This window comes from Aspergillus costaricaensis (genome assembly GCF_003184835.1).
Source record: "Aspergillus costaricaensis CBS 115574 unplaced genomic scaffold BO79scaffold_26, whole genome shotgun sequence".
NCBI classification, from domain to species: Eukaryota; Fungi; Ascomycota; class Eurotiomycetes; order Eurotiales; family Aspergillaceae; genus Aspergillus; species Aspergillus costaricensis.
Genome location: NW_020291826.1, coordinates 392,408 through 406,424, shown reverse-complemented (window position 1 = coordinate 406,424; position 14,017 = coordinate 392,408). Strand labels below are relative to the sequence as shown.

The 14,017-nt window shown below is 50.1% G+C and overlaps 2 protein-coding genes across 2 annotated transcripts; one reads left to right on the top strand and one right to left on the bottom strand.

The window, feature by feature from the left end:
- The first annotated feature begins 2,236 nt into the window (after positions 1 to 2,236).
- BO79DRAFT_177841 (uncharacterized protein) lies at positions 2,237 to 3,016 on the top strand. Its single transcript, XM_025679951.1, has 2 exons — positions 2,237 to 2,599; positions 2,662 to 3,016. The coding sequence occupies exons 1-2, from the start codon at positions 2,365 to 2,367 to the stop codon at positions 2,769 to 2,771; spliced, it is 345 nt and encodes a 114-aa protein (XP_025537201.1). The 5' UTR covers positions 2,237 to 2,364; the 3' UTR covers positions 2,772 to 3,016.
- A 414-nt stretch (positions 3,017 to 3,430) lies between these two features.
- On the bottom strand, positions 3,431 to 12,134 carry BO79DRAFT_271070 (nonribosomal peptide synthase; the record flags this gene model as incomplete). The annotated part of the gene is made up of 2 exons (XM_025687332.1): positions 3,431 to 11,632; positions 11,700 to 12,134. 2 exons carry the CDS (start codon positions 12,132 to 12,134, stop codon positions 3,431 to 3,433), a joined length of 8,637 nt encoding a protein of 2,878 aa, XP_025537200.1.
- Positions 12,135 to 14,017: the final 1,883 nt, after the last annotated feature.

Genomic DNA, 14,017 nt, shown 5'->3' with positions numbered 1-14,017 from the left:
CTGACTATGTCCAATTCATATGATACTAACTAAGATACATGGTAGGAAAATCCAATCGTAATGTTTGTTGTGATCCTCCCATTCCGCCACCATCTACGAACTGAATACTTTGCATCTTGCTCAATGTCAAGTCCAGTGTTGAGGGAAGCGGAGGATTGACGGGGGAGTGGATCCATCCGTGTCCAGTTGTTGGGGATAACCCCAAATCCAAGAATGTTCGGTGGAGCCCACCAGCCGCGGCAGAAGGCAGTAGTCTAGAAGGCGTAGAACTCCCGGGCGGGTTGCCCGGCGAGGCAAGCAATTATTATTGACACGAGTAATGCATCCTTGCCGACCGGCGGGCCGTGTCGGAGCCCTGCGCGATGAGGCAGAAAGTCTAGAGCATCCCTTCCAAAGTCTAGAACTGCCTCAAGGGATAATCATTGTGTTTGGGGTTCCGATCGGAGGTCGACGGAAGAATGATCATCTCGCGGAGCAATTGATCGGACATCCGGAGTTACGCCGATGCCCCCAGCGTAATGGCATCTTTACGACTTCTCTCCCCTTCTTCATCATCGGGATGTAGAGCGGGCTCGCCCCGCTGCAGATAGTATGCGATCGGACGACGTCTACGGAGGATAAGGCGGGTTGCTCGGCGACTTTCATACTCTTAAACCTGTCTGCGAGTCCGACGCTGCGGGATCTTGCTTGGATGTCGCCCGAAGTTCTTTGCATGCAGCTCCGATCTTGTCAAAGTCTTCTACAAGTGTTAGCTGGCAGTAGGATCTGTTTTCCGTATCCAAGTCACTTTCTTCCAGCCGATCCGGTCTCCGTCCATTGCGAGTCTGTGATGCTGGAAGGGTGGTTGACGAGAGTTGTGAATATCACCTCTCCTCCGCTAGTCCATCGACAAACCTCTGGATCCTTGGGAGATGTTTGCACAATCCATTTCGATAAATGAAGCTGGCTGGGAGGGATTTTTATCCAGGTCATTCCGAGGCGACATGGTTGTCCTGGCATAGTTGTGGCGATTGTGAACCGGCCACTGCCTTGGCGTTGTCGGTGTGACGCGGTTTGCTCCGTGTCCATCCCCATCTTCTACCGAATATCTGCGACGTGATGTGATGGGATAGGTTGAGAATCATGTTGTTGAGGTTGCACTGCCGACTGCTTGGTGTGATTTATCTGGCATTGTGAGGGTCCAACATATTATCCACATCATCACCCCAGTGATAATCTTCGCCTGCATCGTGCCCCTCAGCCCTGCCACACTGTTCTATTCTTATCGATATCCTGCATTCCAGCTATTCTTAGCACAGTGCATCCCACTGGGCATTGACAGGTTGCTGAGTGCATCGGCAATGAATGGTGACAGATGGTGATGCGGTGTTCAGCTGCACCAGCCAGCACATCCCGACTGACTGCCGCTTGGAATAGAAACATCAGTCGGACTGCCTCTCCAACACTTCACTGCGGTCGCATCCGGGCAATAGTCATAATAACACAACAACTTCTCTCGTGTTCCCAATAAAGAAGCCAGGAGGCTTTTAGTGCCGATAAATTGCCCTGTCCTCGATTATCCGATTTGATCCGGTGATCCGGCTTGTCCACCTGCCGCGAAGGATGAACAGGATTCACCAGGGCCACCCTATCCCACTGTGGCTCCATGATCGCCATCCCCACCCGGCCTGGAAAACCCCAAATGATGGACGTGGCGCATCCGAGACATGCATGCAGTGAGCCGTCTCTGTACCCAGCCTCCCCTTCAGCCCCCAAAAGCTCCCAGCCTCAGCGCCGTCCAGCCCCCGCCTTCGATCGATTGATTGTAAACTGGGCCGGCAGTGGACTTTCGCTCAACGGCGGGAACTGGGGCAACAAGAGGAAGAAGAGTGAATGAATTGAATAGCAGAGATAATTATACGAGTGAAGGCATTTTTAAGGAACCCCAAGGGCAGAAGAGAAAAAGGCAGAGCTTGGAAAGACGGTGAGAGGATTCGCCGCTATTAAGGTTGCAATGGCATCATGAGAGGGTCCAACTCGGCTGACGGACGGCATCACTTTTGGTCTTGAATGGCAGGGATCGTCGAGGCAAGGCGCCGATCTTTGCCCCCGCGGATGCGCGAAATCCCCAATTGACGAAAGTCTAGGCTAACACTAGTAGCCGGTGGTTGTTGTTGCGGGGAGACCGATAACTGGGGCCATTCACGCTGACTGACAGTCAGTTGTCTATAAAAGAGGGCATGTACCTGCTACTTTTCTCTCAATTATCAACAACCTCACTCTTCTAAACCTAATAATTCATATAAGCTTATAAAACTTACGACTATTATCACCCTACTACATCGAGCAATACTCCTCATCTCCAATCCTATTTCAACAGCCAAAATGCAATTCACTCTGCTCCTCTCCGCTCTGATGGCAATGATCATCTCAACCCTGGCCCTCCCTACCGGCGACACTCGTCTCGCTCAACTTCGCCTGTTCGGCGAACCTGGCTGCTACAATGAAAACATGGGCGAACTGGGCATTTATCGATCGGCTCTCAACCAATGCAAAACCTTCCCTGGCAACCAGACCATCGAGTCTGTTAGCTTCGAATACAATGTCGCCGGCTGTGGTGGTAAGCTTTTCTCCTCTGCCAAGATTATACAATTTCGCGTGCCTTGCTAATTCTGTATACAGTGCAAATCTTCACTGAAGACGATTGCTCCGCCGGCCAGCACAACGTCACCCTGGGACAATGCCTCCAAGGCGATGCCGAATATGTCAGCTACAAGTTGGTGTGCAACTAAGGGATTGACTTCATGATATTTTCTACGATAATGTCGATGATATTTGAGTGGATGGTGTATAATGAATGATGGAACAATGTATAGAGGAGAGGAATGGCCACCTTCCCACGCAGTCTCGGGAAAATAATAATTGTGTCTATACGGCCAGATGATGACGATGGATGATGGGACTTTATGACATGTTACGGTCGCGAATGCTGTACCTAATATTTACTGCCTATACGAATGATATGCAATCATGCTTTAATGCAATTGCATTATGTGTGCAATAGACGTTTCAGTCTTTCGGCGAGCTTGGTAGGCTGCTATATAGCGCAGCACATTTTACTTGGTCCCCGAGTATTGAAGGATACACTGTAGATTCCGTTACCCATTCTATCTATGCCTTTACCTATCTTAACGGGACAGCAGAAGTTAACAAACCCCATTCTAGAAGAAAGCTTGGTGCTACTGAAGGCACCATTAAAACATCGAGGCGAATACCACGCTTGATTGCATATGAAAAGCAACACATATATAACGTCCTGCGACCCTGAAAGCTCAGATTATGCTCAAGGACTAGCTTTGCATTGAGCTCAGCAAGTATAAATAGCAGATCAGCATGCTACATATGGTCAGACCGGAATTTCCTTGCGAATCCCGTTCTCATCTCGGGCAACTCAAAACGCCACACCATCCACTGCTCCATCAACACAACCGTCGCGCAAAAGGGGTGAAAACAAGGCGACTTCTGGAGACTGCGAGAATCTTTGCCCAGTTTTTAAAAGCCTGGAAGCCAACACAGAAGCCTGCTCATTGCTCATCACACTGCTCGAAGTAAGCACCTGTATTTCCCACGTTCGCTCATCAACAAATGAACGAACTCGCAGCTGATGCGGCAAATCGCCCCGGCCGTCCATTGAATATTGCACAACTTCGGTGTCTTTGAATGAGAACGATGGAATACTTTGCGTAGGGAAATGATTCAAGTAGCAGCCGTAGTCACTGCCTGCCGACCAGTTAGTGCAATTAGCAATGATGTCGGGCAGTTCGACGTATCCGTGACGGGAGGCCGAGGTGCAGCTCTCCTGTAAGCTCCGACAAAGGTCAAGGACCGTCCAATTCTGCTGCAGTTGCACTCTGATGGGACTGCGGTTGAAGCAGGGCCCAAGGAGAGTCTCCACTCCTGGGATGGGTCCACGGGCGTTCAGAGACAGTCCATATGTTACGTCGTGGGCTTTGGCCGTCTCGGCCAATGTGAAAGCGAACGCTGCATTGACAAGAATTGCGAGCGTGGTTCCTGGCGGTGGTGAGGGGAGTTCACCAGCTACGATTGCTTTCACATCTGTAGCTTTGGCCTCTCCTGGAAGGGTGGGGTCCGATAAGGTGGTCAGACGAGATCCTCGCAGATAGTCTTTCCAGAAGCTGAATGCCTCTGGTGAGCGGTATTTGGCAGATCTATATACATACTCCGCGAAGGGTACTGCTATTGGTGGTGAGAGTTGAAAGCCATTGTAAGCTGACTCCAAATCAGCGAAGAGGAGCGGCAGCGAAAATCCGTCGTACTGTGCATGAGACAACCGGACAACGAATGTGTGGTCTATCGGAGACTGAGAAACGAGTTCAAACTTTGTAAATAACTTTGTGGGGACATCGGAAGCACCGGAATCAGCTTCATCGTGAATTGCACCCCCGACCGACTGGTAGGTAAATGGAACGTTGACAGCTCGCAATACAACCTGAACGAATCTCCGTTCGAGTTTCATAAAGACAGTGCGTAATATACTGTGCTTCTGTATCACTGCAATACAAGCCCTTCTAAGCTCATTCACATCGACCTTGCCATGGATATTAAGGCGCATGGAGACTGGGGTCCAACGGTTAAGGAACCAAGCTTGTGTGTCCGTGACAGGAACTACATCAGCTACTTCGGTGGGATTCAGTCCGGTTCTGACAAGCTCGCTCGTAACGGCAGATGGGAGACTACCTCCGACAAGCGAGAATGGCGCGGAGCTCGAGGTTGAATTCTGAGAGGCGGGGACATCGTGTGTCGAACTGCGCCAAGATCGGATCCTTTCCGCCAGACCGGCAGCAGTTGGACACTCGAAAATATCACCGACTTTCACATCAGTATGGAGGCTTTGGTTGATTCCAACAACCAACTTTACCGCAGTCAGGGAGTGTCCTCCGTGGTCAAAAAAGCTCGCAGATATGCCGATTTCTCTGCCTAGCACCTTCGTAAATTCGGCAAGCAATGCACGTTCGACATCATCATGCGGGTTTACTCTAGCTGTGATGGTGTTTTGGGATGTATAGACAGCAGCCATGCTTGCCAAAGCCTTGCGGTCAACCTTCCCATTGCTGTTGACAGGGATTTGCTCCAATACCCTGACCATTCTAGGAACCATATACGGCGGTAATTCTTTTTGCAAGACCTTCCGTACCCAGTTACCGATATCTCGATTAGACGCCTGTTGTAGCGGATTGTTGCTCAATTGGCGAAAGGGTCGTTCATAGTGGTCATTTGGGAACCGGAATAGCACCCTTGACCCCCTGCGGTCAGGCTGGATGCGGTGGAAAATGACGTCCAGTCCGCCGCGTTGAGTGTATTGTCGGGCCCAGCTGATTTCGACTTGAAAGCCAGAATCCTCGGCTAGCTTGATTATATCGAGTGGCGCGAGAGACGGAATTTGTCTGGCGGTTTCACCGAGTGACTCAAGCCAGCCAGGTCCACCAACCCTGTCGACCAATCGACCCTTCAACTGGTCTACAATGAGTCGCTCCAGGATAGTCTTCCTATAAGGAATATTGCTTATTGCCACCACAGACGCATCATTGGTTCGTTGCTGCAGATATTCCAAAAGGGACGCGTGGGTCATCTCCGTCGCAGAAAAGTCAACCCATTGACCCTCCTCCACGTCGTGAATATGCCGCGGCTGAGCTTGTCGGTGCTTCGTGTGCAAGACCGCGGCATACCGGTAACAACTGAGCTCGTTGGTGGCTACCATACGCTTGGGAAGAATTTCCACATGCTCAATAAGCTGCCGGAATCGGTCTGGTAAGGATGTGAAAAAGGCCGGGTCTACCAACAGCTCCTCTTCCATGTGGACGGTTTCCGCCATCTGTAATCGGAAATCATCTGGGGTGAGTAGCTTTTGCCTATCACCGGCGAGAGCCTTGCTGACTTGAAATTCTTCGTACAATGCATACGATCGTATATCACCAAGGAAGATGCGTTTGGCGCCTTGCAGGCACACGAGGTCCTCCACAACCTTGAGCAAATATTCAGGGGAAGGGAAATACTGCGCCACAGAGTTGATAACGGCCACATCAACGGAGTTAGGCCCGTCAAGATTGCTGATATTGTCGGCTGTTCCCTTTTCCAACCGGACTTTGCCTTGCAGACCAGGAACAGTCGTGACAGCCGCCCGGACAAAATCAACTGCCGTGCTTGATGGCTCAAGCGCAGTGTAGCTCTCTAGCCCCGCCGTGATATTGAACAGGATCATGCCGGTGCCTGTTCCGATCTCAAAGACATGGCCTGGTGGGCCTCCATCAAGAAGTGCGTCAATAGCGTCGTCTAGCCATTCAGACATTTCGGCAGTATCAATCAGGGCACCGGTATACATCGACTTCCACCCGACGAAGTCCCTCCCAAGCTTACTAGAACAAAGGCAGGAAGGGTCGTAAATGTTTTTATCGAACAGATCTTTCCAGGCTTCCACTTTCTCCGCGTCGTCCTGGGTCTCTACCTCGGCCAGGTGCAAATCCTCGCCTTCGCTAATTGTGACGAAGCTGACCAACTCAGGATCCTGGGCAGTTTCTTGCCGGAAAATTGTCACAGCATCCTGGATGAAATCGTGCCCGAGCAGTGACTGATCAATCTCAGCCAGCTCCACGCGATGGCCACGTATCTTCACCTGCTGATCCATGCGACCAAAGTATTCAAGATGGCCATCAGTGGGCCGATATCGAACAAGATCCCCGGTCCGGTAGGCCCGTATTGGTAATTGCCCTGGGAGATCCAACATCACAAAGCGATCGGCATCGAGCCGTGAATCAATATACCCTTTAGCCAACCCGTCTCCAGTAACGACAAGCTCACCTATGACTCCCACTGGAACCAATTGGTTGCCCGCGTCCATCACGTAAGCACCGGAGTTGCTAATCGGTTTACCAATAGGTACACCATGAGGGTAGATCCCCTTCTCCGGAACGCTGTAGATGGTGCTCACTACCCCGTTCTCAGTTGGCCCATAGGCATTTATAAGCTCCCCTCGCACCAACGCGCGGGCTTGGATAGCATCAGATGGATCCAGTCGGTCTCCTCCGGCAAATAGGATCTCCAATTGACTTATGATGGATGCGCATTCAACCAAGCATTGTTTAAGCATAGCTGGCGTTATCATAGCAACTTGGATTCTCTCCCGATCAAAGGCCTGAGCGAGCAATCTGTAGTCGAGTACAGTCATACGGTCGATGCAAATCAGTGTTCCTCCATTGAGCAGTGCTGTGTATATCTCCCACACTGACATGTCAAAAGCAATATTGCTCATATGTGCTATGTTCGTAGCAGCATGGTCATGAGTGATAATGTTAGAACACTGTGTCAGCCTGACTATTGCCTTGTGCTGCATTATAATTCCCTTGGGTATTCCAGTGGAGCCAGATGAATACACGACGTATGCGACACTTTCGGCGCTGGGCATATTAGTCTTCACCGCATGCGGACTAGGTGTCTCAGCTTGGACCGTTGTAGCAAGAATATCTGAGATGGAAATAAAGTGAGGGTGGCTCAGACTGATACTTGGGGGCTCAATATGACCGCCCAGAAGGATAAGTCCGCAGGCTTGAGTGGATGACAAGATGATGTCCAGGCGGCTGACTGGGGATTTCACATCGAGGGGTAAGTAAGCGAGATTCGCTTTCAAGATACCTAGAAATGCGGTTATTGTCTCGCATCCCCTGTCCGCAAAGACCCCAATCACCGTTTCTGGAGCTAGCGACCGGTTGGTCAGAAAAAGGGCGACTTGATCTGATTTCGAGTCTAGCTCATGATATGTGAGCTGCGTGGAGCAGTCTTTGACAGCGACTTTGTCGGGGCAGCATCTGACTTGCCGTTGAAACACATCGACGATACTGGATTCCCGTGGATAATCTGTTTTCTGCATTTCGAGGAGGCCATACTTCTCCAGAGAGGATTTGGCGTTCGTAAACGGCATCAAATCAATAGGCGTAGTAGGTTGAGCTAGGCCGTGTTCAAGGATGTCAATGAAAACCAAATGAAGCATGCTTATGGTCTCAGGGTGGAAAAGGTCGAGGGAAAAGAGGATCTCCCCTCGAAAACTGTCTTCTGCCTGGTAGAAGTGGAATTCCATGTCAAACCTGGAGGCCGATGACAGAGTGAGCCGTTGAGCCTCCACACCTTCAAACGCTAACTTGCCTGAGTCGGATTGGGAGTGGACAGCGAAGACGATCTGAACAAGTGGGTTTCGGGAAATATCACGCTCTTCTGTTAGCTTCGACACAAGTTTCTCGAACGGAAGATCTTGGTTATCGAATGCCATGCTCAACTTTCCCTGAATCTGCTGAACCAGTTGATAGAATGTCGTACACGCATGCTCAACCTTCGTGCGGATACATTGCAGATTGACAAAGAATCCAATGAGTGGCTCCAGTTCTTGGTGATGCCGGCTGGCGAATGGCGCCCCGATAATCACGTCCTCAGCACCGGTAAGACGATATTGCGCCGCCCTGAAAGCCGCAAGCAGCACGGTGTAAGCGGTGACCTGGTGAGCTTTGCAGAAGAGCTTTAGTTTCCTGTAAAGTGCTCCACGTATATCAACCGCTTGAAGTCCAGCGTCACCGGAGAGGATCGAGGGACGTGGCTTGTCACAGAGCAGTTCAGCGGGCTTGCTTCCTTCGATTTCCCTAATCCAGTAACTGACTTGCGATTGATTCTCATCTTCCTGCTGCCGTTGCCAAACTGAAAAGTCACGATAATTTGTTGAAAGCGGGTCGATTTGGGAAAGAGGTGAAAGTCCCCGTATTGCTGCAGAATAGAAGACATTCAACTCCTTCTGAAGAATATCCAGCGACCACCCGTCGGAGATAATGTGATGCATGAAAATTGACAGCACATGATCATCAGCTCCCAGGCGATAAACTAAAGGTCTCCATCCCGGCTCAGCCTTCAAGTTGAAGGCGGTTCGTTGTTCCCTCTGCAGAGCCTCGCAGATGTCCTGGTTGTTGCTGATAGTCATGTCGACAATCTTGAGCTGTTTTGGCTCAAAGGAATGAACCACTTGCACCCCAAGCCCATGCTGGTCTTCGAACGTGGTGCGCAAAGTCTCATGGCGCTCTACTACTGCATTCAAGGCTACCTCCAGCGCGGCAAGGTCGAGCTGGCCGCGAAGTCGTATAGCGAAAGGCAGGGCATACCATGTTGAGCCGGGATGCAATTGGTCCAGAAACCATAGGCGACCCTGTGCAAATGACTGTACCACTGGGCCAGTATATGGAGTCTTCGGTATTAGCGAAAACCCCTTGAATTGCGATTCGAGCCCTTTCGCGAGAGCAGCTATTGTTGGAAACTGGAAAACCTCTTCGACTGTGATATTAATGCCGAGACGTCGATTGATTCGGTCAGCAAACTTGGTAGCCATTGTAGAATCAACGTCATAATCAGTTAGACGATCTGTAGCACTGATGCTGACTCCGACTGCAATGATGAATTCCTCAAGCAGGACAGATTCGCTCACTCTCTGGACAGGCCGTTCGGTGGCCCGCTGCTTACTGACTGGTGTGGTAGATGATGCGTTAGTCTTATTGCACCAATCTAGCTGCAAGGCAAGATTGGCCACCGTCTGCTCTTGAACGATATCTTGCATTGTCAAGCTGTAACCCATCTGACTACAACGATTAGCCAAACGCATGGCGCTGATAGAATCCCCGCCAAGTCGTATAAAGCTATGATTGATGCCAAAGGAAGATGACTCGATATTCAATATTTCCGCAAAAAGCTGATGCAATTTGGTCTCCAACTCAGTCACTGGTGCCACGGCAGGAGATGTCGGTGTCTGGTCATCCTGCAGTTCCTGACGAGTAGAGGTGGAAATAATCTGACGCAGTGCCTTTCGGTCGGTTTTTCCCGTTCTGGTCAACGGAACAGATTCGAGTGGGAGGTATATGCTTGGCCACATGTGGTCGGGCAGAGTTTTCTCCAGCGTCTCCTTGATTGTGTCCACATATGCTTGGAAATGTAGCAACAAAGCCGGCTGGTCTTGAGAGTACAAGAAAGCAACGACGATCGGTGTATCGCCGCCCTTTGGGGCAGCAGCTTCCACTATGACCTTCTCCACCGATGGGCTGGTCTGACGAATCTGGTACTCTACCTCGCCCAGTTCGAGTCGTTTTCCGCGGATCTTCACCTGCGTACTTTTGCGGCCGATGTACCGGAGTTTGCCGTCGGCATAGTACTGCGCCAAGTCGCCCGTTTTGTAAAGTCTAGCTTTAGTATAGGTTCCCGAGGCCATCGCATGGAGCCACCTTGGAGGATCAATGAATGTAGATGCCGTTTGAGATTCATTGTTGAGATATCCCTTTGCAAGTCCGGGACTCTCAATCAGCACTTCACCAACAGCCCCGACTGGTGCCAGGCGACTATGATCCGTAGGATCCACCAACCAAAGATTCCCTGTCGGCGAGGGACCAATGCATCTGATATCTGTCGCAGAACGAATGGGCTGAGAGACACAGACACCTGCCCATTCAGTGGATGCGTATACTAGGAGCATATCTACCTCGTCCGCCAACTTATGGAAGAGGTCGCTGCGCATGGGCTCACCAGCGAAGGCTAGTGTCTTCAAGGACCCTAGAGGGGTTGCTAGTGATAGTGCTGCTGAGGGGGTGAGTACCGCCCAGTTGACCTGCATTGAGTCTATCGCGCTATTGAGTCCATTCATGCAATCTTCCTTCGACGGGATGCAGACTGTAGCGCCTACTGCTAGTGAACAGTGCACCTCCATCAGGGACGCCGCAAAGCCGTGCGAGGCAAATTGCAACACCCGGCTCTCGGCTGTAATTCTGAGCGCCTGTGACTGGTATTCCACATTTTCCAACGCCCCATGGCAAACAACGCAACCCTTAGGCTTTCCGGTACTTCCAGATGTAAATAGCACATACGCCGTGGTATCGGGGGTGATCTTTGGCCACTGAGGATTCGAAGGGGCGTTTGGCAGGCTTGATGTTGTTTTCGCAGATACAATAACAACATTGTCAACGAGACTTGATAGAATTGGTACCACGTCCGGAGACGCAAGCGCAACCGTACTGTTTAGCTGTCTAACCATGTCCTGCAGTCGACTTGTCGGTTGGGTTGGCTCAAGGGGCACAAAAGCGCCACCGGCTTTCATGATGGCAATTTCTGCCACAGTCATCCACCGAGGGTTGGTCATCATGACAGGGACCATGCTCTGCGGCCCAATTCCCAAAGATTGAAGACGGGTGGCCCATCGTGTTGTCAAGGAGTCAAACTCAGAGTAGGAAAGGACCCCATCCCAAGCACAAATAGCTGGGTGATGAGGCCGCTCGCATGCATGCTGATGGATCATCTCAATCAGAGATGTTGCTGGACCCCGACTATTCTTGAGGTTCCATCGTAGAACATGGGCGCAGTTTAATTCGCTGAATAGCGCCAGGTCCATGATGCGTCTATTACTGTCGGCCAAGATCTCCTGGACAACCTTCAAGACGGTGGACGAAATGTTCTCAGCAAGGCATGGTGAGAGGGCTGAACTCTTGTGGACTAACGATAGTCTCACCAAGGCTGACAGTTCGTTTACCTCACCCACCAACGCAATGCTATAGTTCCACTTTTCGGCCTATAAATTCCCATTAGCACCCAACCTTACCCAGTCTGCTGCTATGTGGGCGGATATCAAGACTCACCTCCATCAGAAATTTCGATTGATCAGATTCTGAAATTTCTCGAATCAGGGCAATGGCGGTATTATGAGCTGGAGGGCACTCGGCACAGAGATCCTCCGGCTCTGTACCGAGATCCGACTTGAGCAGCTCTATCAATGAGGCATCGGGTAGTATGTCTGATTGGATGACTTTCTCGGGGCCTGATGCCAGGTGTGGAGAGCTATCGCGATAGTCCCGATAACCAATGCATATACGGTCAATCTCCAGAAATGGCCACATGACAACTAACCACACAGTCCTTATAAACAATGAGGTTGCAATTCCAGTGTCGTGACAGAACTTCTCAATGTCCATAACTGGAAGAGGGAGAATATCTTGCGCCCGGATGGTGCATTCTGCCTCTACACTGTCGTTTAGGCTTGGAAAAATGCCGTTGATGTCCCTTTTGGTCTCCATTATGAGATTTGCTAAGCGATGTGAGACTTGAACGTTATAGTATTGAACCCAGCCAGCTCAAAGTGATAGGTTATGACTCAAGAATTCAACCTGGGGTGTGCTGATATACTGCGCCGTGTTCAGATGGTAATATCTTGAACTCAGAAACTGTTGGGGCTGGACACAGACTCGAACTTATACCCAGTTCGGACCGTGAGAGACTCCCATTACATGCTGAAATCGGAGCATATCCTCGTGTCTTACTGGACAGTCCGACTGATCCATCATATCAAATGTTCTACACCGTGCAGCTGCTGCTAAAACTACCACGCTATGCATTGTATCTCGCATTTGACAGAGGGACACACCGCTAGAACCTCATGGTGGCTCCAGTTGGTTATGGGTGGTAATGAAGTGGTGGCTGGCACACCCGGTCGTGGAGGAAATGGTTGTTACCGGTGAATGTTGATGGTTAGTTTATCATCTCTCTTCGGTCAGCCATGATGTCTGCACACCTCGCTGTGGATAGTTGCAGTCTCGGTCTTCAGGATATAGTCCTGGCCTGGTTCTGAATAATCATCGTTATGAACGGATTAGTAGGTCTGCAGTAGGGGAAGGAATTGAATGAGGTGGCCTCAGGCCACGTGGCCACCGCCCTTCCTGTTCTCACACACCGACCCAGCCCGTGAAGTATCACACAATGTTATACATCCTATGGATATGTCAGGAAAACTCTAAATGCCCTTGAGATGCTTACTTCTTCTTGGGATGTCTGTTGTGATCTTCCTCGGACAACCAGTGGCAGGAACTGACGTATGTTGATGAATCGACGATTACCTACACCAGCACCATTTGACCTTGGGATCGGTCTCGCTACGCCGAAACTAAGGGCCAACATTGAACTCCTAGGATAATATCACCAATTCCATTAATCACATCAATTGGGCTAATGTTGAGTGATTTAGCTCTGAAAGATACATGGCTTGTCTAGTATCCCTCATAATACTTCCAATCATCAGTAGGGCCGTTAACAGACTTTCGGCATCGAATGAATGGATTTCAACCACGCCAATTAGTCAAAGTCCAATGGATCGGTCCTTTACACACCCTGCCCGGTCATGAATGTTTATTCTGCAGTCATCTCCCCATGATCCATATTCTATTGCAGCGATGCATTAACTACTACAAAGAAAGAAGCCACCTACTCAAATCACAACGATATGTGAGAAAGAGCTGCATGTTACTTGTAGGCTTAGAGTTGTTGTGCACATGAAGAGGAGTGACCGCAGCTAACAGTGGATATAATACCCTCATTACTGCAAAATCAACGCACAATAGCCAACTAGATGCCTGGCCCGTTCAACGGCCTTAAGTTGACATCACGTACTGACACACAGCCCCAAAAGTAAGCTACTCTCGGGGCTGCTGTCAGGACACTTTATGCAGGTTGGTTAGATCCTATTAGCGGTCAGATCCACGGTAGCAGGCTGACCTGTTGGAGGTTGGAGGATCGGCAGTCAAATACATTTACTGACGCCGCAGACCCTGATCGGTGTTGAGATTTGACATTTTGAGTTGGGCACAGTCGATGACTCGTACACAAGTTGTAAATTACAGTCCTTCACGGAAAACCAATGCCTTTGAATAGTCTTCACTGCTGTTTCATATTGTAAGATATGAGGTATGATTTGCTTGTCGCTAATGGAGAGATGGCTCTCTTGGGTACTAGGAGCTTCCAGATGATCGCTTGTGACTCTCTCTGGGAATTATATTTTACCAATAGTATTACTCAAGGCGATCACACGCGACACAGTAGACTAATGTTTATTTTCCTATGATCTGGTGCCAAAGCCACTCAACATACTAATGCGCAGGACTTACCATGATCTTGCGTCGTGACCTGC